Source organism: Mauremys reevesii, linkage group 6, assembly GCF_016161935.1.
Source record: "Mauremys reevesii isolate NIE-2019 linkage group 6, ASM1616193v1, whole genome shotgun sequence".
In the NCBI taxonomy this organism is placed as follows: domain Eukaryota; kingdom Metazoa; phylum Chordata; order Testudines; family Geoemydidae; genus Mauremys; species Mauremys reevesii.
In genome coordinates this window covers 67,835,069-67,859,179 of record NC_052628.1, presented here as the reverse complement: position 1 = coordinate 67,859,179, position 24,111 = coordinate 67,835,069, and the positions used below count along the sequence as shown (strand labels likewise).

At 35.7% G+C, this 24,111-nt stretch overlaps 1 protein-coding gene across 1 annotated transcript in view; it reads right to left on the bottom strand.

Annotated features, from left to right (window-relative positions):
• Positions 1–24,111, bottom strand: part of YTHDC2 (YTH domain containing 2) — a 43,731-nt gene that overhangs the window by 9,431 nt on the left and 10,189 nt on the right. The window contains exons 6-25 of the mRNA XM_039544971.1: positions 23,619–23,721; positions 22,289–22,445; positions 21,376–21,483; positions 20,007–20,155; positions 18,141–18,276; positions 17,543–17,669; positions 16,361–16,426; positions 13,478–13,656; positions 12,930–13,026; positions 12,756–12,843; positions 12,585–12,665; positions 11,840–11,922; positions 10,667–10,772; positions 8,693–8,812; positions 7,841–8,113; positions 7,207–7,333; positions 6,106–6,311; positions 4,943–5,138; positions 4,343–4,452; positions 1,491–1,783 (exon numbers count right to left, since the gene is read on the bottom strand). Coding sequence (XP_039400905.1) covers positions 1,491–1,783; positions 4,343–4,452; positions 4,943–5,138; positions 6,106–6,311; positions 7,207–7,333; positions 7,841–8,113; positions 8,693–8,812; positions 10,667–10,772; positions 11,840–11,922; positions 12,585–12,665; positions 12,756–12,843; positions 12,930–13,026; positions 13,478–13,656; positions 16,361–16,426; positions 17,543–17,669; positions 18,141–18,276; positions 20,007–20,155; positions 21,376–21,483; positions 22,289–22,445; positions 23,619–23,721 — 2,805 coding nt within the window. The remainder of the gene's footprint in view (positions 1–1,490; positions 1,784–4,342; positions 4,453–4,942; positions 5,139–6,105; positions 6,312–7,206; positions 7,334–7,840; positions 8,114–8,692; positions 8,813–10,666; positions 10,773–11,839; positions 11,923–12,584; positions 12,666–12,755; positions 12,844–12,929; positions 13,027–13,477; positions 13,657–16,360; positions 16,427–17,542; positions 17,670–18,140; positions 18,277–20,006; positions 20,156–21,375; positions 21,484–22,288; positions 22,446–23,618; positions 23,722–24,111) is intronic.

Here is a 24,111-nt window from a genome sequence, read left to right as displayed (position 1 = left end):
GATAGGTGAAGATATAAAACTATTCAACATAACAAAATGGTTGGTACAAACAGCAATCATAGCAAAAAAAAATTTTTAAGCTTCAGCTAAATCTCCAAGAATCTGCAGAATGACTACATGCATTACATTACTTACACAGGTTAAACAATTTTCAGTTAACTTTACATACCAGTTATTATTTGTTTTTGGAGGATGGGGCTTCTGCTCCTTCTTTCCAGAGACAAATTTGGTGGAGAGGGTGCACACGCACCCACACTTCTTAGGACAGCAAGATCTTTCAGTTGATCTTCTTTCCTAATGATGTATGAGACAGATTGCTCCCTTCCCTGCCTCTCAATCAATCTGGTTCTGAATTTAAGTGTAACGCTATTTTACAATTAAGAAATGATTTTAGTGGATTTTTTTTTTGTGTGTAAAAAGTTAGAACATTTTACTTTTGAAGGGACTTGACATTACGGACACATACAAACATGGTGGGAGACCACTGCAAGAAGCAATTTTTAATGCTATCACAATATACCATATGTACAGCTCTGCTAGGTGCCTAATGAAAACTGTTGTATCACACAGCAGAGTTAGGTGTTTTATTATTAAAAAGTTTACATGTCTCTTAGTATTAGACTTGCATTTAATAGACACTAAACCTCAGACCAACTATTTTAAAAAGGCCTTTGAAAAGAAAAGTGCTTGTTTTTGCACAACAGACCTATGCCTAGCATCATGATCCATACACCTTGCAAGGTTTAAACAACTGTATGACAAATTTGAAATTGACCCTGACATAATTAAAAACATCTGTTTCTATCCATGTCTTTGTAGAAGAATCCTTTACAGGATTGGAACCTATAGCAAAGCCATAAACCTACCAACACCACAATAAGAATTTATTTCACATCTAGTTCAGGCATGACTTTGATTTCAATCTGGTCACCTTTGTAGAATCTACTGTAAAAATAGTTAGTCTATTTTCTCCACCTTGCCCCCTGAAATATAACCTGAAAGAATTCAAAGTACCTTGGAAACACAAATAAAATTAAGCAACATTTTCTTCAAACTATAAAAATGATTACGCCAGTAAATTTCATAACTTGTTCCTGTCTCAACAGAGCACAGCTTTTCATAGTGCCATTTATGAGTAGATGTGGAGGAAAGAGATAAATGAAAACAAAGTGGGAACTGAAGAATTAAAATGGAATAGCAAAAGTGTGAGGAGAGAAAGGTGAATAGGCACAGGTGGAATAAGAAAGCGAGACCCACACAGAATGACCAATTTTCACTTTGTGAGTAGTCGCCTGTGAAAAGTGAAATTTTCTGTTGAATACACACATTTGAACCAGACTTGCTTTCCACAGTTTGTCCCATTGAAAACTACTATTTCACACTACTCCACAATCACTGTTGTGATTTTGCCACAAGCAGAAATACAGGTAACACTTTTCCACCTACAAAAACTACCACTCATTGTCTCTGGAAGGTTTCTACCTACTTACTTTTCAGCATTAGAAGAGTCATCAGAGAATTCTGTTTCTGCTGAGCTTTTCCTACTGCTATTTGATCTCCAAGAAGATGCTAAGGGAAGTTCTTCAGAAGACATAGGTCTTGGTCTTTGCCCAATTCCTGATGGTTGCTGTAAGCCTGCAGACTGCTCTTCAGTACTTAAAACAGCTATGATTGCTCTTATAGTTGCTTCATCAACTTGAGACCAAGGTTTAGAAGGAGCTCGCATGCGGCGCAGAAATAAACTATGCCATTTCTGTCTGAGTTGCAGCAGCAGACTGGCAGCCTGTAATGAATTTCACTTCTGTTAAAAAACAGATTGCAGATAGAGGGCCCCCCGCCCCCTCAATATACTAAGCAGGCAATATGTAACATTCTAGAGAGAAAAATGTCCAAAATGTGGCATACATAATTTCTGAGTAAAACTGAAAATCAGCTTTAAAACTACTATCCTATCACATTGTCTCGTTTTCTGCATATTCTTCTCCACCCTTTTTCTGAAATAATTTTAAAACCACTTTTACGTTGCTTCTCCGTCTAATCTTTCCCATGACTTTTTGCTTGTGAAATTCCATTTCCTGACTTTTCTTTTTATTTTAAAAATAATGTTTATTGTTTTTATATAAAATATAAATACAACAAAACAGAATGTTTCCTGAGTTTTCCTCTAATTTTTTATTTAGAACCTAGTTTTCATTTGATTTGTTCACCTGTTTTTCTTTTACCTTATGCCTTTTCTCGGTTAAATCTCTTTCCAAATACATGCACTCTTCTGTCACAGCTGGATTAAAAAAAAAAGTCTTAACTGAATGCCTTCCTTTAAAATAGATTTCAGCTAAAATGGATGGTTTAAGAGTTCAGTGTGGACATCACGTGAACTAGTCAAACCCTTCCAAGCTCACTTTAAAAAAGCATTCTGCAGATCTCTACATTTGTCTGCATTGGGTCTGACAGTCTTTTGCCTAGTAGCCCATGCTCCTCATCCCATTTTAGGCTGAATACAATTTTAAGAGGGGGCATTAAGCTAAAATGCCTGTCTCATTCGTGTATTTTCACCCGCTACTTAAACAATCTCTTCCCTTTTGCTTCCCCCCAAACTCTGTATCTCACCATTTCCTATTTTTCCTTCCACCCATCTCCCTTTCCTTCTCCTGCCAACTCCAGATTGCACCCCAACATCTCCTTCCTACAGAGCTAGTGCCCAGTCAGATTCTTTCCCAACCCAGATTCACTCAAGATTGGCCACTTCCCAATTACTATCATTATCACTACCACTCACTCCCCACCTCCCTCCAGATTTGCATTCTCTAGATTCACCCATGACAGTTCTCATATTTGGCTCTCTCCACTTGCCCTCTTCAACTTTAGAAGTAATCACTTTGCCCCCAGCTTGCTCTAGTCTCTGCCACGCCTTTCCTCAGGCTACCTAACCAGGTTCTGCTGTGCAGTACCACATAGAGGAAGCGGAAGCAGCACAGAACTGATGAGTGTCTGGTGCTCAGCAGGATTCACTTAATGGCTGCGTGCAGTTAAAACAGGAAAATATGAAAGGCAGCTTCCCCTATGGAAATGTAGGAGCTGACAGAAGAAAACAGTTAAGACCTGCACATCTTGATAATGTTTGATGACCCCCACACACAGACACTGCATAAGGACAGACATTTATTTACTGAACAAGCTTAAGGGAATTCTCCAAATGGAAGACTCACTGGCTTGTTCCTTATTTGGTCCCCAAGCAAACTCTGATGTGTACATCTAACAGTGGCGTTATTTTTGCAATGGTTTCTGGTATAAAGGACATGGTGAACAGATTTAGAAAAGTGACACAGACTGGAAGCAAATATAACCCCCCCATCACAAAATCCCAGATTTAAAAAAAATAATAATAATACTTTCCAGTGTTTCTGTATTCCATTTATAACAGTGGTCCCCAACCTTTTCGTCTGGCGAGTGCCAGACGAAGGACCACTGTGGCGGTGGAGCATTGGAAATTCAGGAGCGATGCCTCTCGATGACATCACTTGTTGTCGACAAGCGTAGTCATCGAGAGGCATCCCCGCCGAAATGCCGCTGAAATTCGGCGGCATTTCAGTGGGTGCTATCCTGGGGGACAGGACGCAGGCGCATTAAGATGCCCCCGTGGGTGCCATGGCACCCACGGGCACCGCGTTGAGGACCACTGATTTATAATATATTCTCCCTTACCATCTTACTTTTCTGTGATCTGTATAGTTATAAGCCGGTTTACAACATCAGGTTCTGATCCTATATTTGATAATGCACATCCCTGTACCTATTAGATTCCAAGAGATTTAGACTTCAAATGGGACTCATATATACAGGTATCTGCATTAATGGATCTCAGTGCAGCATAAGGACATTAATTTGTTGCAAAAGGAGAAGTGGATTACATTACATTTATTACTTCAGTTCTTGATTAATTCAGGAGAAGTCAGGTTGTGAAAAAACTCTTCTGTCTTGTATAAATATCTCTGATAATTTGCAAAGACATTAAGAAAAGTTGTGGGCAAGTAAGCATATTTATGTCAATATATATGTTGTACCCAGGTCTTGACCACAGTCAGTCTGAATTCTTAAAAAACAAAAAAAACAAACAAAAAACCTTGTTGCTTATTTAAACCAAGAGTTTCTATTTATGTCTCCTAAGGGTGGGGTGCATGTTTGTGTGTGTTTTAAAGAAAGATGCACAATTATTTTCAACTTCTCAATGAAATTTTGGAAGACCCAACTATTTTAAAAATCACAGTAAAGGGAAGAGATTCAGAAAGCAAACAGTATTTGCTCTTGAAAAGGGGTAGAATTATTCAGTTCATACATTACCTACCTCAGGATCCAGTTTGAAATGTAGCCATTCATCTAGCTTCAATGCAGCCAGATTAGCAGTTGTTCTGTCTTCTATCTCGCTATCACTACTATCATTAGGAACACCATCCACTAAATTAACATAATTCAAAAAATAAAAGCTAAGTCAGCATTTTTATTAAACTGTGTACTTGTATTTTAAATATGAAAATTAAATTTCTTCCCCCACTAGTTTTGAACTTTTCTGTTTAACATTTTCTCTTTTTTTCTCCTATACTTCTAATTAAGGTGAATGTTAGAATCTAACTTTTCTGTTTAATTTATGACTATAGAACTCACAAGAGAGTTTGTTAATTTGGAGTACCTACTTCTACTTCAGTATCAGCAGAAAATACTGCTTTTATTCCTCAGGTCCAATGAGGGTCCAATCCTTATGCACCAGACAAAAGGCATTCATTTTTTCTTCTATTTTCTGTTATTCTATTATTTACTCTTTAAATAGTATAGTTCATAAAAATTCCAGGATGTTTGTTATACCATTCCTGTATAAGCAGCACTGAGGTTCCAATATGTCAGAGTACTGTATATTATTTGAAAATGTCTAATTCCAAGTACACTGTACCTCTAAAGGATGAGGGCTCCTGTAAAGCATTACTTGGCAACCGAGCTGGACCACAGAAGAGGGACACAGTGACAGGCGTCACAGCTGAACAGCATCTGATGTTGGCTATCCTGTGTGCTCTAGTCATTTCATCATATATAAGCCAGTCTGTGGGGAGTGCTTGAATTGCTGCAGCTTGACCATTTGCTGGAGGAATCTGTTAGCAAAAACAAACAAGGCTCTTGTACCATTTATTTGTTAGGATAATCAAAACATTCAGGAACGACTTAAAATAAAAGGTTAGGGTTGCAGGGTTGTCACAGTGATAAACGGGTCACTGATACTGTGATTTTTTCAATTAGTCCATGACAATCTGGCACACAGGGTGACAGTACCACATCATGAGGGAAGAGTGGCCAGGTCAAACCTGAGCAGCACTGTGATGCCATACAGCAGGTTGTAATGGCCACATCAGGGAGCCAGGCCCAACACTATGGGATAGGAGTTGCTCCTGGAGGGCCACCCATTCCCCAGGGGCAGAACCCATTTCCCCCCTGCCCATAGCTCATCCACACACTCTTTAAATGGTACTGCCATGATTTTACATACCATTTCCTCTCAAACCTGTGACTTTTACTAAATTTACTGTGACTGCTCAGATTTTTTTTTTATAAAAATGCCATAACAAATCTGCAGCCCAATAAACTGTATTACAGTTCACAATTGTAAAATAAAGTACAGTAAAAATTAAAATCTATTATGCTTTATAGCCAAGTTTCTTTAGTTAAACAAAAAAATCCAAAGAAAATCTAGGTTAATGCTTCAGGGCAGAAATCCTAGTTGCTATTGTCAATCCAAACCCAGTCAACACTACATGCCAATAAATATTCAAAACAACTCCATGATAGTTTTGTTTGGTAATTGTGTCTCATTCCCCAATGTAAGAGGATTCGGGTTCTGGTCCAGGTGAAGATGACTAAACATATACTGCTTTTAAACGTAAGCTGACTCCAACCCATCCAGACAATTTACAAAAACATTTTCTTTATCTTCCCTATAGTGGTTAATTTCATGCATCCACACACTCTTTTAAAGGAATGAGAACTAAGAGCAGACATTTTTATAACTTTTCACAAACAATTAAATCTGTTCTTGCGTGTGGGTTATTTGTTTAGAAATGTTACCTTTTTATACTGAGGCTGGCTAAGAACAGAGGTAGGATGAAATCGCACTCTCTTCTCCTTCGGGCCAGTCAATACAAGGTTCTCTCTATCCACATGCACTAGATTTGGATACATCCCAGCCACTAAAGCACCTTTCACTACAGCCCAATTTTCAGAATTGGTGTTAACATCTCGAATATCACCTCCACCTCTGGCTCTAACAAAACCTAAACGGAGGAAAAAAGATTACTGGATGTTTTTATGATTTTTAAAACAACAAGGAGTCCAGTGGCACCTTAAAGACTAATAGATTTATTTGGGCATAATCTTTCGTGGGTAAAAAAAACCTCACTTCTTCAAATGCCCAACTAAATCTGTTAGTCTTTAAGGTGCCACCGGACTCGTTGTTGTTTTTGCGGATACAGACTAAAATGGCTACCCCCGATACTTAAAAATCATACAGTTTTAAATTTCCATTTGAGTGAAAACAATGTATTAATGCTTTATTTTATGAACTCCCACACTGATTCTCATAACTTTCATACTAGCTAACATAATATATACTATTTCCATATTTAATGCAACAATTTGGTTGAGACCCTTCAAGTTAGTGGGCTTTGATATACTAAAATAAAGTGGCTCTTTATTGCATACAAAATACTGAGAATAAAGACCTTGTACATGTAAGTTATTTAATGGAATAGAAATCCTAATGAAACATTAGGCCAGATCCTGGACCATTTTAGCCAAAAGAATTTAGAACAGCCTTTAGGTCGCTCCAAGTTACACCACAGAAGCCATTTCAGCCCACCAGTTGGGCCCAAGAGAGGAAAGCCATCTTAGAACCATCTTCTCCTTTTCAGGACCTGCACCATTCAAAGCTCAACTGGACTTAAGAATCTGACTAACTCACTGTGTGTTAGCCTGTTTCGAGGTTAAACAGTTTATGTGGCATAATGCGATTATCAAACTTGGCTTCTTGAGTGCCTGTATTAATATGTACTACACAAATAAGAAGTTAGGATGGCCTTGAATTTCATTCTTGTTAAAATTTGAATAATTCATTTCATAATAAATCTAGATTAAAAAAATCCAGAAGACATTTTTGAACAAATTAGTTACCTGATGCTCTGAGCTGACCAAGCAACTGTGTTCTCATTCCTATAATGATTTCCATAGTAGCTTGAGAGAGAAAATTCTTCTCACAGAAGGCTCTCTCCCAGCCATCACTTCGTGCCTTCTGCCATGCCTGCAGGAAAATATTTTTTCAAATGCCTACAAATATGTTTAAAATCAAAAACTTCCATGTGATTTTTTATTGTATTTTATTTGAGTATAGTGCAATGCACTTCAATTGAAAAGAGAAACAAAAGCCTAAAGGCATTAAGCCTTCTGGACTTTTTTTCTGTTATCATCAAGCAAAAATTCTCTCTTTATACTTCCTCAAATCAATATAATGCATCTTGAAATTATTACGTTTTGGTAATATATTAAGTGTAATTTAAAATTAGAACTATATCATCAATGAAAACATTTAGAGTTGAATTAGGTCAGCAAAATCACGCTTAATAGATTAAAAAAAAATTCCTCATAGATAAATTCACTAGTGGGACAATGCAGGAAAAGTATACTAGGAAATACTGAAATCCTTTACAAAGGACTTGCAGTCCACTTATAACTTTAAAGTATACCATTACTTTTATACATAATCTAACTATTGCCATCAATACTCCTTCTGTAGATGAAATAATAATACCTGGAATGCCCTGAGAAGCGCCATATGGTCACTAAATGTTCCTGCAGTAAAACGTTTTCTACACAGCATGGCTGCACGTTTTTGTGAGGCCTGTGTAGGTAGGACAAAAGGGTCTCGATATGCAAGAGTGCAAGCAATAGTAAGAATAGGATCCAGGCACTTCAAAACAACAGCACACAACACCATTTTACCAAGGTGTGGCTCTACAGGTAAGTCAGCCAGATGATAACCAAGTTCCGTGAGATCTTCCCAGGTATCCATGGCATCTATTGTCTGATTTAAAAAAAAAAAAAAAAGAGGGAGAGAGAAGCAAGCAAGTTTAGCATAAAAGCAGGAAGAACACACCATCCAAGTGACAAGATTAGTAAAATACCATATACTAGCAACATAATCAGACCCAAGTTTGTAATGACTTCTTTATTCCTCTTCCCCCTTCCTTCAGCCAGGAAGGTCAAGAAGAATATCATCTCTAGGAGCAAGTAGTGGCAACACAGACCAAAAAAAAAAGTGCCTGAGAACAAAAAAAAAAAAAAAAAGCTATTACAGCTGACTATTTGTTTATGTCCTTGCTTTCCTGTATAGTATGGATAAAGGCTTTGGATAAATGATGGTTAAGTTTGGTGAAGAGTAAATGAATCTCTTCCCCTACCCAGGGTATAGTGTTAGCTCAGTCAGCACAAAGTGAAAACACTTAACAAGAAGACTTCCATTACGCCACTACCCAAATGCAGGCTTCATCTGGGAACAGTGTGTGTCTTGAACGTAGGTCTCCCAACTAGATTAATGTCTATGCTACCAAGAACAGAAGCAACAAACAAAATATTAACATATAAATCTATTTCATTTACTAACCTTAAGCATCTGAACAGCATTTCTCACAATTAAGGCTGGTGGAGGATCTGGGGCTTTCATCAAAAAGTCAGCAATTGGACAGTTAATTGGTGCTAGCAGTTTTGTGTGCAAACAAAGTTCCTATAAATTAAAAATGGAAAACTATTTAGGAAAACTATTTAAGAAAACCTCCAAAAATCAGTTTCTTATACTGAATATGGACTTTACGTGCAACCTTAAATATATGTTATAGGATACATCATTCAAATCTTAACGAGAGAAAATTTGTAATCAACAAAGCAAATGGTAAAATACTATATCTTTTCCTCCCACAACACACATCATTAGGCATGGAGTGAATGCAAACTGTGCAAGACAGCAACTCTGCATCAAAGATATTAATGTAGTATTCTATATAATACATAAGCACCTACATTGTGCATGGAAAACAGGTAAAATTACACACTCAGTTTTGGCCTCATTACAAGTTTGTTGACAATGGGGCTAGTCCAAAAAATAAGAGATTTTCACAGCCACTAAAGAAATATTTAGACTAAAAGATCGTAGTACTACATATGTCTGCATGTATGCATCAAAGATCGAACACTATGTAAACACTAATATAGAGAGGCAATGGATGAAGTGAACAATAAAAAATAAGTTTTATTTTTCCTTTTTAAATTAAAGAAAAAAATTAGCTTAAGTATCACACTTTTACAGATCATTTAGCCATTACACTATCCATGACACAAATACTAAAATACTTATAAAAAGTGACTGGATATATAGCTACTTTTAAAGCTCATTTGCAGTTTGTCTTTTCTTTCAAGTAAAACTAGCACAGTATAAATACAGTGTCACTCTGAAATCTAGCTGATTTCAAAAAAGTGAGTTGAGTATCACATACTACATATGCCCTGAGTTCCCCCCCCAAAATTTGTGAGTAACAGTAATATTTTCCTTTATAGCACGATCAAATATACAAAATAAATTGGAAAAACCTGATAAATACATTGTTCTCATCTCTTATTTATGGGAATCTTCAATGTTATTTATGATTACTGGAGGTAAACATTTCAGAAAGTAACAAAGAGTCCTGTGGCACCTTATAGACTAACAGATGTATTGGAGCATAAGCTTTCGTGGGTGAATACCCACTTCGTCAGACGTCTGACGAAGTGGGTATTCACTCATAAAAGCTTATGCTCCAATACATCTGTTAGTCTATATGGTGCCACAGGACTCTTTGTTACTTTTTAAAGATCCAGACTAACTCGGCTATCCCTCTGATACTTGTCAATTTAAAAATCACACTTTCTGAAATGTGTCAATATCCTTTAACAAATTACTAAACAGTTCTTTTAAATCAAAACTAGTCCAGCTTCAGGAGTAGAGCTGCTGTGTTACTGTACACTATAATATATCAATTTAGTAAAATGAAAATTATAGTAAAATGATAAAATGGAACCTCAACTTCAAATTTTAACTATAGGCTGAGATCTTGTAATCTATTTTCTGTATTCTCTCTCTGATATTTGTATAGACATATTAAATTAAAGGTCCCTGGGAAAAAAAATAATTTAAACACTGACTGACTGAACTCTAGAACTATTCACCTAGAGCTCATCTTATTTTATTCTACACTTGTGCTTCTCCAGAGTCACTCCAACTGCCCATCTTGTTTTCTCCTCCCATCCTCCACTTCATACTTAGAAGTATGAATGACTCGCCTTCAACAGCTTCCCAATTCAGATACCAAGCACCCATCCATGGTTTTATGTTACTCCCCAGCCCCTATCTCTGATCCCATAATGCCTCTACACTTTATTGGAACCTGACCAATTATCCCATATCATATTTTTACAACCTTATAATATACCCGAGGTTATAAGTATTCAAGACAGGGACTTTTTTACCAGCATATGTTTTGTAAAGCAATGTGTAGACTTATGGTAAAACAACAGAAAAAATAATAGTTTTCAAGTGAAGATCCACCTGTAGTGGCATTCTTAGAAGTTCTGGAGTCTGAAATTCCAACATATTCTGAAATCGGAGCCTGCTGAAGAGTCGGAAACAGATTCCAGGCCGACAGCGTCCAGCCCTTAGAAACAAAATATTACTTAAAAGACAGCTGAGAATCAAATACAAAGTGTATTAAAAAAAATGCTCATAATGAAAACACGAAAGGAGATCTACAGTCAAGCACATTTAACGTAAAAATAAATATACTACTTTTTTTTTTTAAACACGCAGACTTAGATTTTCCAGGAAAATGATCTAATCTTCCCAAAACAAAAATATTTAATCACCAAACTGGACAATTATGACTCTGTTGCAGGATCAAAAAAGAGCAGGTAGAAACTCTTCAGGAAGAAACACTTGATTTAAATACAAATAGATTTGTCAATTATACTAAGAGCAACTCTAATGACTCTGGCAGCAGCGTGCGGTCGCTAGATAGTGGTGAGGGTCTGTGATATATAGAAGATCTGGTGGTCCCTTCTTGCCTTAAACTCTGTATGATTCTACGAGTGAAGAGAGGCTTTAAAGTAGGTATAAATGTAATTTTCACTCTCTAAGGACCCTTTACACTCCCACAGTAGCATGAAGTGATGCTTGTAGTATAAGTGAAAATAAGGCCCAAAAGTTATCAAAAAACAGCAAACAGCAAGGCCGGTCTACAACAAAAATTTAGGTCAACCTAGCTACATCACTCAGAGATGTGAAAAATTCACACCCCTGAGAAAAAATAGTTAAGCCGACCTAAGACCTGGTATAGACAGTGCAAGGTCAACAGAAGAATTCTTCCATCTGTAGTGTGGACAAACCCTCAGTATTGTGAATAAAAGAGCAGATAAGTGAATTTCTATATCAGACTTGTATATCATAACGATTTTCCCAATTCAAAAGTCTGGTTAGGTGAAATCTTTTAAAGTTATTTAAGCCTGATTTGAGTCTCAATGTTTTCCCTATAGTAGTAACTCCAATATTATAATAGAGACACAAAGTTTTTAAATTATTTTAATTGCATTTGGATGAAAGGAATTCATTGATAGTTGACATCATAATACTTCCTATTATAAAGGCAATGGTCTGCCTCCTTGCCATGTTTAACGTATACAAAGTTCAATGTTTGTGAAATAAGATTCAACGTGAAATGTACATTACCTGCCTTTTCTCTGGATGGCACTGGCTTTTGAAATCCACACCATTTTTAGCATGGTAACACAGTTCAGCGCATCAAAGGACTTCTACAATATTAAGGTAGAATTCATATCACAAGAGCAAGAGATAGATTTACTAGGGTACATTAAAACAAAGCAACATAAATAAATTACCTAAATTATCAAGCTAAATTCAACTACAATAATTACAGTAATTGGACCTGGGCATGTTTAAAGCTTGTTAACTATAATCAAGTGTTTATTTAGAACCTACTTCTCTTCCTTTACAAATATATAGGCCTTTTTAAAATTTAAGTCAAATCCAAAATCTGTTCAATGTAATTTTTCTGGCTACCAGGTTCTTTTCATTTATAATGCCTAGTATAGCACAGAAAGTGAGTTTTATTTCCCCTCGCTTTATCATAGGGCTAAGCATAAACATCTCGTTATTGTACTTGATTACATTTTATTTCTTCTTTGCCACATTTGTAAATTATTACCATATTTTCCTAAATTTGGTATTTGAGTGCAAAATACAATCATACTAAACATTTATAACATTATTTTAGTTGTCAAAAGATTTGCATTCAAGAATCCTCAATAAGTTCAGTTACATGTGCCAGTAATAATCCTGCTAATAAAGTTTTCCTACCGGTACTGTTAACATCTTTACTTAAAATATGTACCATTTCACACTTCTCTGCACTATTTCTTTCAGCAATATTAACCCAAAGTTTACACAACCATACCTCTTTCATCTTGCCAGAGTCAATAACAAAGACAACATCATTGACTGTGATGCTGGTTTCTGCAATATTAGTAGAAAGAATCTGCAACAATAAAGTTATTTTATAGTAACTGTAGAACTGAAGACAGCATAAATCAAAGTGAACAGCTGAAAAATGTAATTTGATACTTGCTATTTTGCGAATGCCCGGAGGTGGAGTTTTTAGCACCTTCTTCTGATCTGATGTTTGCATATTTGAATGCAGCATAAAAACTTGATATCTAATGGCAAAATAGAAGTGAAATTTAAATATATATTTTTGACGCTAAGAAGCATTAAAATCAGCAACAGAAACTAAAGAATTTACCTGTGAGCATTATCAGCAAACCTCTTGTCATCAAACAGAATGCGATCCCTTAAGCCAACTATCTCATCATATCCAGGAAGAAAAATTAAAACTGCTCCTTTAAAAAAAAAAAAAAGTAACATACAGACGTTACATAGGAAACTCATTTTAAATCACAGAAAAACATGCTCCAGTAATATGTATTTGTAAATACACAAAGGATTTACATGCAGTACTTCAGTGTATGTAGTTATTACTATTCCACAAAAGACAAGTGCAATCACTGATACATCTGAAATAAGCTGTATCCACAGTACAGTGGAGTCGCATCATAGATGCATTTAACTTGTGTGATTTTAACTATACACGCTCGGCAAAACAAAACAAAAGAGAAAAACAACAATTTAAATACTGTACCTGTGGTGCGGGCGATTCCGCCCGCCATTTCACTCAACGACCGTTTGACTATACGTGATTTTCACCTTACGCGCTGACTTCAGAACCTAACCCCTGCGTAAGATGCGACTCCCCTGTAACTTACTAAATAAACATTTTTAATACATGCTTACCAGCATCACAGCTATGACAGATGTTGTAAAGTAGGTGCATTATCAGATCCAGATCCACTTTTTCATCATCAAAACTGTGATGATAAGCTTTCAATAGTTCTCTGTCTTCTGCACTAAGATCACCACCATTTGCCTGCACTAGAGAACTTTCATCCAGATTTCCAAACTCTAATGAAGCACTGAAATATAAATACACACACACACAGAGTCACTAAGTGATTGGGCAACAAAATGGCAAATGAAATTTAATGTGGATAAATTTAAAGTAATGCACATTGGGAAAAATAACCCCAACTTCACATACAATATGATGGGGGATAATTTAGCTACAACTAATCAGGAAAAATATCTTGGCAGTCATCCACAGTGTGCAGTAGCAGTCAAAAAAGCAAACAGGATGTTAGGAATCATAAAAAAGGGGATAGAGAATAAGACGGAAAATATCTTATTGCCCTTATATAAATCCATGGTACGCCCACATCTTGAATACTGCGTACAGATGTGGTCTCCTCATCTCAAAAAAGATATACTGCCATTAGAAAAGGTTCAGAGAAGGGCAACTAAAATGATTAGGGATTTGGAACGTGTCCCATATGAGGAGAAATTCAAGAGGCTAGGACTTTTCAGCTTGGAAAAAAGAGGAGACTGGGGGGGGATATGATAGAGGTATATAAAAATCATGAATGATGTGGAGAAAGTGAAAAAGGAAAAGTAATTTGCTTGTTCCCATAATATAAGAACATGGGGCCACCAAATGAAATTAATGGGTAGCAGGTTTAAAACAAATGAAAGGAAGTTCTTTTTCACACAGCGCACAGTCAACTTGTGGAACTCCTTGCCTGAGGAGGTTGTGAAGACTAGGACTATAACAGGGTTTAAAAGAGAACTGGATAAATTCATGGAGGTTAAGTCCATTAATGGCTATTAGCCAGGATGGGTAAGGAATGGTGTCCCTAGCCTCTGTTTGTCAGAGGGTGGTGATGGACGGCAGGAGAGAGATCACTTGATCATTACCTGTTAGGTTCACTCCCTCTGGGACACCTGGCATTGGCCACTGTCAGTAGACAGGATACTGGGCTGGATGGACCTTTAGTCTGACCCAGTACGGCCGTTCTTATGTTACATAAAATAAGCTTATGCCTCAAGAAACAAGAGTGGAAGTGTGCATCAGACAACTAGGCTTCCCTGTAGCCATGAATTCAAAATAAGATCAGAACTACCAAGATATCCAGTTCTTATTTCATACTGAAATATTTGAGATGGTGTAGGTAATAACAGAATATTCACAACAGCAAATTACTATTCACTGACTTCAGTGATTTAAGTGCCAGTGCCATTCAGTACTTAACATGCTTAATGAGCTGAAATGCTTTGTTTAATCAGGGCTTTAAATGGTTATACTTTCACTTGTTTTTAATGCCAGTCACCCAATTTACCTTTTAAAAGGGAAACAGTAGCTGGAAAATGCATTTTTTCCCCACCAGCATATAGCTCTACCCAGTTAAAGAAACACACAGCTGCAGTTTTTTGAGTAGGTGGTAAATCAGTTTAACAGTTACGTTTTAGCAGTAGTAAAATGATCTAAAACCAATAAGTCTTTTATCATAACCAGAGAGCTTCTATGATCCAAACTATTATTTTTGAATGTTCCAGTGTATATATTATATATGCATACATTACTTGTCAATACATAATATCATGCTAAGACAGTACAGTGAAAACCACATTTTGAATAAAATATTCCAAAAACAGAAATGTAGTTTACATTATGTTGCATGTTAGTTTCAAAATGGCTAAATCCCATTTCAACTAGAGGACTTTTACTCTGGAAGAGCTAAACTGATTTAACTTGGACTCTAAAGCCTTGTCTGCACATAAAAATTGTAGCATTTTAACTATACTTGTACAGTTAAAGCAAAACTACTTTAGTGTGAACATACTTGTATCAGTATAAAGATGCCTTATACTGGGATAGCTATGCCCATAGAGAAGGGGAATAAGCTATAATGGCTCTTTTATATTGATATAAGTGTGCCCACTCTAGGATTATACCAATTAAACAATTTTGACAGAAAAAAAATAACACCCTTATAAAAAACTATGAGGACAAAGCCTTAGAAATTTCCTCCTACTCTCAAGTCTGATATATTTATTTTTCTTTGATACCAAGGCTAAATCACATTCAAACAAAAATATTTATAGAAAACATTTATGCATGAAAAAACAACATACATAGTCAAATTGTCTGTGTAATAGACTATCTTGTGCAATATAGGAATAGTTTACATTTGTTCAACTTGGCTATGCCAGCAGTGATATTGCCAAAGTGCAAAGTGAAATGCACTGAATAGATATCTCTAAGTGTCTTTTCTCCCTTCATTTTGGTCAAGTTGATTTGTTTTATAGCTCATCTAAGGGTATGTCTTCACTACCAGCTGGATTGGCAGCGGGGATTGATTTATCATGTCTAGTCTAGCTCCTAGCCAGTATGTCCCTCGGCCCGCGCCGCTTCCAACAGCTCCCATTGGCCTGGAGCCATGATCGGCCAAACCTGCGGACGCGGCAGGTAAACAAACCGGCCCGGACCGCCAGGGGCTTTCCCTGCACAAGCAGCGGAACAAGTTTGGGAACCACTGCTATAATGTATTTGATATATATTTTTAAACCACCTAGTCTTATTACAGGAGGTTTACTTTTTAAAAAGCAAGAATATCTTCTGGATTTATTATACCTAATTTTGCAAATTGGCTTTTTTGTGCCAGATTTTAGAACCCAGAGAACGAAACATTGTTGTACCCATTAAAGTTATGTATGAATATTCATTTACATGTTTAATTCATTTACATGTTAAATAACTGTTTCAGCAAAGCAGGAATACCTTACCTGTAAGATTCCAGAAGATCTACAATCTCAGTCTGTCCAAAATGTTTAGCCCAATCCAAAGCCATCCTGCAACAGTTACAAAGTGTTCTTTACTGCTTCATTCAGAACTACAAATACCTTATATCAGTCAACTACAGATTCTATGTATCCTTTTTTTAAACACTTGTGCACTTCTTGTGCTCTCATCACTGTAGTATCCACTAGATGTTTTCACACCTGAAAGCACATGATATCCAAATAATACAGTATACAGAAATCCCCACAAAGTAAGTTTGCCAGCTCTGTGCAAGAACAAGTACAAGCAAGTTATAGTGAAAAATAATTTTTCACTTCTTCTGTTGGAAAACATAAGCCTATGTGCAATACTGAGTCACACTTTGTATTTTTCCTTCACTACTGCCTATACTCCACATGCAAGTGTTCTGAATGGCACACCTAATATTCTCTGAAGACTAAGAGATTCATATGCTCAAAGATTTGGTTTTTAAAATTAAAATTCCTGTTCATTATCTCCTTATAAAGCCAATTTTACCCTTCTCTCCCTAAATCAAATCTGTTTTGCATGCATCTGGTATCAGTATCTGCCTGATATAAATCCAATGCTAGACCAATTCCTACTTCATTTTGTATTACAACGATCTACCATGATCCTAAGTTATCTTTTTTAATAACTAGAACAACGAATTAATGGTTACAGATGTGTGAAAGTCAAGGGATATTATATTTATAGACAGTACCACAAGTCATTCCTGAAGAGAAAGAAGGTCCGAATAATACCATGTACTCTCTTTTCAGTCTTGCATATATAGCTCCCAATTAATACAAAAGGCAAAGCATTTTGACCCAGGTCCACTGCCTATTGGAGTAAATGGAAAAACTCTTGTTTACTTCAATGGATTCTGGATTAGGCCCATTGGAAGGGGAACTATATGCCAGTACACTTAAAAACAATTCCAAAGCAAAGATTTTACAAGTAAATATTTTGAAAAGCTTTTGAAATTGAGAAATGACATTAGGCAGAAAGAGTAAAGAAAACGGGGTAGAATTTAAAAAAAATTAGTTTTTCAAGACTATAAGGTAACATTATCAAAATATGCAATTATTCCTGGTTGTAAACTGAAAACTTGCCTATTTAGAAAACATAAACAAATCAGATTTTGAAAGAATTCAATTGGTTTTTACCAGCCATTGGATGATTTGCTGTGGACATTTGCTCCCATTCCAATCAGCTGTTCTACCTGACTTAAGAAACCTCGCCCTGAAGCAATCATTAGTGCAGTTGCACTGGTTTCACTGTGTCTGTAATCAACTAATGAGGAAAAATTGAAACATTAGTGTTTTGGGCAAAAAGGAAATTCTTCAAACAGTGTTACTGATTCCTCCAAACATTATATTTAGCAGCACTGCTAAATTCCACCCACCTACAGAAAGATTAGTTTCTGGATGAAGGACCAAAAGAGTCATTTTTTCCCATTGTCAGTCCTCATGAACTTAACATTGTATTACCCAAAATGATTCTATAAAAATATGTACGCTTCAAGAATACTGTGGTAATAATCAATAATCAAGGACACAATCCAATAATCATACAAATCTTAAGTCAATTCTCAAAGAGGTATTTTAATGTAAAATTAAACAAAAATTGAGAAACTAAAAGTGATGTAGAATTCATAGCACTTTTAACTCATTGCATTATTTTTTTATTTTGTAAAGTCTCTATAGGAAGCTGCACAGCCCAGTAAGAAAAACAAGTTTGCTTAGAGAAATAAGAAAAACCTACCACTGACATTTTCAGTTAAGATAAGGTGAAACACCTGAGCAAAGGCATCAACATCTTTATGCAACCATATATCGGAGAGACAAGAATCCATTTCTTTTATTAACCATGGTTCAAGGCAATTCACATCTTTTTCAGTCTGAAAAAGATAACAGACTTGAAAAACAAAAAATATTTGAATCTTCTCTAAAGCAGTTGCTAATCTAATGTTTTACATTCTTCACACACCCACTCTCACCCACCCTCCGACTCACCCACCCCTCACTATTTTAATAATGTGATACTATGCCAATCCACTACATTATGACAGGAAAACAAGTTTCCAGCTTTCATAATGATGGAATTGTGGCATACAAAAGTCATGTCCTCAAACTAAATTATTATTAAAAGGACGAGAATGGTAGGGCACTTTATCTAAATAAAGACAAAATACGTTTTTAAAATAGGATAAGATCTAATGCTTTATAAAGATTTAACAAACAAACAGTTAAGTCATTTTCACTTATCTGTAAAAGAGTGGAAGAAAATATTCTAAACAGCAACTGAAATAAAAACTCATTTAAAAGCATTTGTGTCCCTCTAAAAAACCTCCGTATCAACAATTTCACTATAAACCCATTTTCTACATTTATTAAACACAAAACTGTAAACGTCACTGTCTCTAAACATGCAGATCTATAAAATTTATAATCTTATATGTACACTTGTACTTGTAGCCTATGCTTGATTCAGCCCTTTACTATATCAATTTTGTGACAAACACTTTCAAGGAGCTGAAAGTTTCTCAGATGAATATCCATATAATACTGGAGACCAGGACTCATTTTCACATCGTCACTCAAGACCGAGACACACAACAGTTAAGAATAGACTACAAACAATGCCATCTAAATTAACTAATTTGGAACTGCGAAGAGGATTGTAAAGAAAGAAGTGACTTCAGGCAATTACTGCAAGTGAACGTGTCATTTATTCCCTTCCTAATACTGTTTACAAAGGAACAGTCCCTTATTTTTAAATGTACACAAGTGTAAGACTTCTATAACATGGTTTAACTAATAAAATGCTATGGTTAAAGGACATACCATTATAAGCAGTCCCATCTTTCTACATAACAAACACTATATATTAAGCAAAGATGATAATTGGGTGGCAGGTACAAAGTTTTAATGAAAAATACCTTTAATCTGTACTTGAATAAATTTGTCAGCATGGCCTTAAGTCTGAACTTTTTATTGCATTTTTCCATCAAGTATATTCTGTCAGACATTTAGATAAATAGCCAATGTTATTTAAGAGTGTGATGCATTAAAGATTAACTGTAAATGGTCCCTACAGATCCATTTATTGTCTCAATGACTTCCCGATTAACTTAGCTTAGTTTACAACAAAAAAGATGATTTTTCCAGTACTGCCAGTTCAACTTGAACTCTGAAAGGGATGGGTCACTACACAAGTATACGCAATATAACTGTTTTGTCACTGAAGCAAGCAAATACGACTTAGAAGTCACAAATGAGAGGCAGGTGTGTTGAGTAAATAAGATTTTTACAGTTACTTTTGTGACCATAATATTTTAACATTCATTCATTGTTCTTAGCAATGCGACGTCGGCTGAGAGATATTCATTCACTCCTGCCACCAAGGGATTAAAAAAAAGTCTTCCCTTTTAAATACTACTGTTAACATTTCAAGCAGAGCACACTGCTTTTTCCACCGGTGTATAGGATCTATCCATAATTTGTTCGTTAAAATTAAATTGCCTTATGTAACTGTTATAGCCACATATTATATGGGGGACAAAAGATAGACTACTAATATAGATATAGCATATTTGAAAATTGAATTCTGACAAAAAGAAAACCATACCAGTTGACTGAACACTGTGTCACCACCATCATCCAACAAGTCATACTCTTCAGACACACTTGGGACAGATCTCTGTCTTTGAGATTCTGGTTTGGTAGTGTTGTCTTGAGCAGAATACCATTCTGTAAGGGTGGTTTGCTGTTTCTCTTCTAAAATATTTATAATTTTAATAAAAGCATTAATAAGCAAACATATTATTATCCACATTTTAATACCCACTTTTATTTATTAAAGATAATTAACTTTAAAATTGTATTGGAGACATTACCATGCATAAATACTTTCCAAAAAGCATACATAGTAAGAGTTGTCTATGCAACCCTTTGGTTAGAATGCTGGCTCAAATCCAGGGGCAGTGTCTAGTAACTAGCAAAGATCTTCCAAAGTTTCATTACTGCAAACCTTTGCTTTAAGAGCAAGGAATAAAGCCATAATATACAGAAGACTCAATCCTGAAATGATCAGGACAAAGTACTATAGACTGTAATAGAAGAGGAGTTCGAAGTAAGGAATTATTACAGGAATGGACACAAAATTTCTTACTTCTGTGCAAGCAGAAAACTTTTGAAATGATCAAGCAAGAGGAATTAAATAGCTCCTAGACAAACATCATAATGGAGACCATAACTGGTCATTATACATATTTCTCAGAAATATAAAAGCTTTACTAGGTCAACAGTGATTTATCATTTCTATATCAAAGTGAGCAACATGAATGATGTACACTATATAATTATGCCTCACGTTAAGTTTTAAAAGATATTTTGTTAATAGGTCATACATTGTATAAGTTGGGGTTGGGTTTTTTTTTTTTGTTTTGTTTTTTTAAATAGGGACATGTATGTCTATTTAGCCTCACCATAGTCTTCTTTAAACTGGTTAATATATGAGTTTTTCTAGATTCTACTTTTCTTAAATATCCACCAATTGGAAAGACAAACAAAACCCCTATACATCAATAGTCACTGTTTCTGTGCACTGCAGACATTGTGTTGTGCCTATATAGTACCTGTGATATTATGACGCCTGCACACAGCTAAAAGTAAACAAATGAATTATGCAGGGTTCTGCTTCATTAGAAACAGTAAAAAAAAACAAAAACAAAAAAAACAATGTTTACCAAGTGGAGAACAAAAAAAATGTAAAAAAGAAAACAGCAGGAAATTGTTATTTCGAGATTTTACAAAATGTACCACAAAAGAGTAAAACATTTAGGGCCAAAAAAATGCTTGCGTTGATCCACTGAAGTTTACTATTCAATATTTTGAACAAAAATCTATTTCTGAACAAAAATGTTGGCCATGTTTTACAACTAGAAAACAGTTGCTACCAATGTCTCTTTTCCCCACCTCGAAATAAGTATACTAACCTCGCTGTTTTTCTTTTTTGTATTTTACCATCTCTTTATTTGTATATCCTGTACTTCGTAAGGTATCTTCCAGAAACATCTCCTTAACTTCATATGGTCTTCCTTGAACTGAAAATAGAAATAATTAATATTTAGTATTTTTAGATTTTCCTTGCCTCCGTTAGTTATCCTTACATGATGGAACCAATACATCTGCCTTGGTATGGAGAAGAAAAAGATTTCAACAAATTTCTAAGGGCTATTTTAAAGATTCAACAATAATAATTCTTTCAATAAAAAGTTATAACTTTAGTAGGGGTTCATTTTATTAATAATAATGGAGTCAAGGCAGATGAGCATTTTACAAGAAGGTTGAAAATACCAGCCGGAATTACATGCTCAAAGTTATTAGCGCTTCTAATTTTCTCTGCATCAAGCTGAACTCATTCTCTTGTCTTTGTACCCCACTTTATTCCTTTAACACAAAATATATATATATATAAAAATACTCTGTAAAAATAATGTACTAATCTGGAATGGTTACAGAAATGTTTCAAAATCCAGCAAGCTCAGGAGTGTGTGTCAGCACACGATTTCAACTTTGATTTGCTTAATCATAGAAGAATCGGGTTGGAAGGGACCTCAGAAGGTCATCTAGTCCAACCCCCTGCTCAAAGCAGGATCAATCCCCAGATAGATCTTTACCCCAGTTCCCTAAATGGCCCCCTCAAGGATTGAACTCACAACCCTGGGTTTAGCAGGCCAATGCTCAAACCACTGAGCTATCCCTCCCCACAAAGTGTCATAGGTTTAACAAACCCTTATTCAAATATTCTGTTATGCTTTAATGCAATAGATAAATTCTAGTTAGGAAAAAACTGATCTTAAAATTAGTCAGATTTAGTATTTGCGCATATGCTATCACTTGACTTACTGTGTATCACTGGGCAGCTTCCAAAATATCTGATAAAGAGATTTACATCCAGGGCAGCACTAGAAAGAATCAGTTTCAAAGCTGTCTGTTTTTGCAATATGTCTCTTAACTTTGTTAGCAAGAAGTCACTGAATCGATCCCTCTCATGTACTTCATCCTGTAACAAGAAGAAAAAAGGACAAACATCCCAGATCCAGGATCAAAATATTTGAGAAAACTGTACCCTTTGCTAACCTGTATAGATGGCCAATAAACTACACAAGTATTTGTCAAAGGAAATACATCTTTATATCATGAAGTAAAAAACTGTAGAGGAGGGATTTTCACAAGTATCTCAGAGCAGAATTTCCCTGCTGTATCTTATTATTGAAGATGATGCATGATCCACAAAACACTGCTAGATTTTTAGATCCTCAGTTGGGTTTTCAGACTAACAATTGCAAAACAATCTCCTTACTCGATAACTGAACAAATCTGATCTGGAAATCACGAAGACAAACCTGGATCCCCACAATTTAATTTTTATAAAATAACTTTTCAGATTAACATTTACCATAAGAGCAAAAAAACCACACAATCCTCCATGAAGTATAATTCAGTCACAGGTAGCTGACCAGAGATTATTTACATCTTGAACTTTTTCTAAAAAGTCAAAAAACTCAGAACCATTAAATTGTGAAGGTATTTTGCTCTATGTACCCATGTGTTCCTACGATTGTTACCTTTGATATTCTGTTACAATCTAAAGCAACACACATTAAATTGGTTTAAGCTCTTTGGAGCAGGACCTCTCTGTATGTTTGTACAGTGCTTAACACAATAGGGTCATGATCCAGACTGTGGCCAGAATGCTCAGCACTTTGCAGTACAGAATGCTTATAGAAGTGTTGCTTCAATTTAGACTGCAAACAGCAATGTGAGACACATGGAATTCTGATACATGCTCACCAGACTCCACAGTATCAACATGTACTGTCCTCAGACTACTGTATTTAGTTCCAAAGAATGTTGCAAACAATTCAGTATTCTATCCTCCCCTCAATACATCTATGTACTCTTATTAAATTTCAAATATACACTAAAAAACCTGAGCCCATTAAACTGTCAAACAGTATTTTTAATGCAGAAAAACAAACAAGCACACAAACTACTATATAGACCAGTCAAAGGCAGAAAACACAGTAATTATGATTCATATTTTGCTCAGCTGACATAAACATTTGAGACTAAGTATACTATACAGCCAATTAATGAGAAAAAATAAAGCCTGATCTCACAGTTGTCAAGGGCTCTGGAATGTCACTCTACATGAACACGCAAGGGTTCTTACCACAATAACATGCGTCACGGTCGATAGCGTGCTGTCTCCTGCCATCAGCGTACGAAGTAATACACCGTTAGTGCAAAATGTTAGCAGCGTCTTTGGAGAAACCCTAATTAAACAGTTATGGAACAGACACGTTCAGTTCTTTGCAATGTTATAAATTACATATAATTTAAAATATGCAATCTTTCATATTCTTATTAAAAATAATGGTATTCCAAAAAAAATTAATACCTGGTCACTAAGAAATGACTCCTTAATGCAAGGTAAAACATGCTCTTGAACTTTCCAGCTTATACCACTGAAAAATATTTTCAACTGTCAGTGCTTGAAAACAGCCGGATCACACCAGCCTGACTTGCAAGCCAGTCTTTTTTAGGCTATATCTACACTAAAGAGTTTACAGTGGTGGAGCTACAGCGATGAAAGTGTGTTACTGTAAGTTCTCTAATGTGACTGCTCTGATAGGAGAGAGCTCTCGGGTCTGCTTAACTATCCA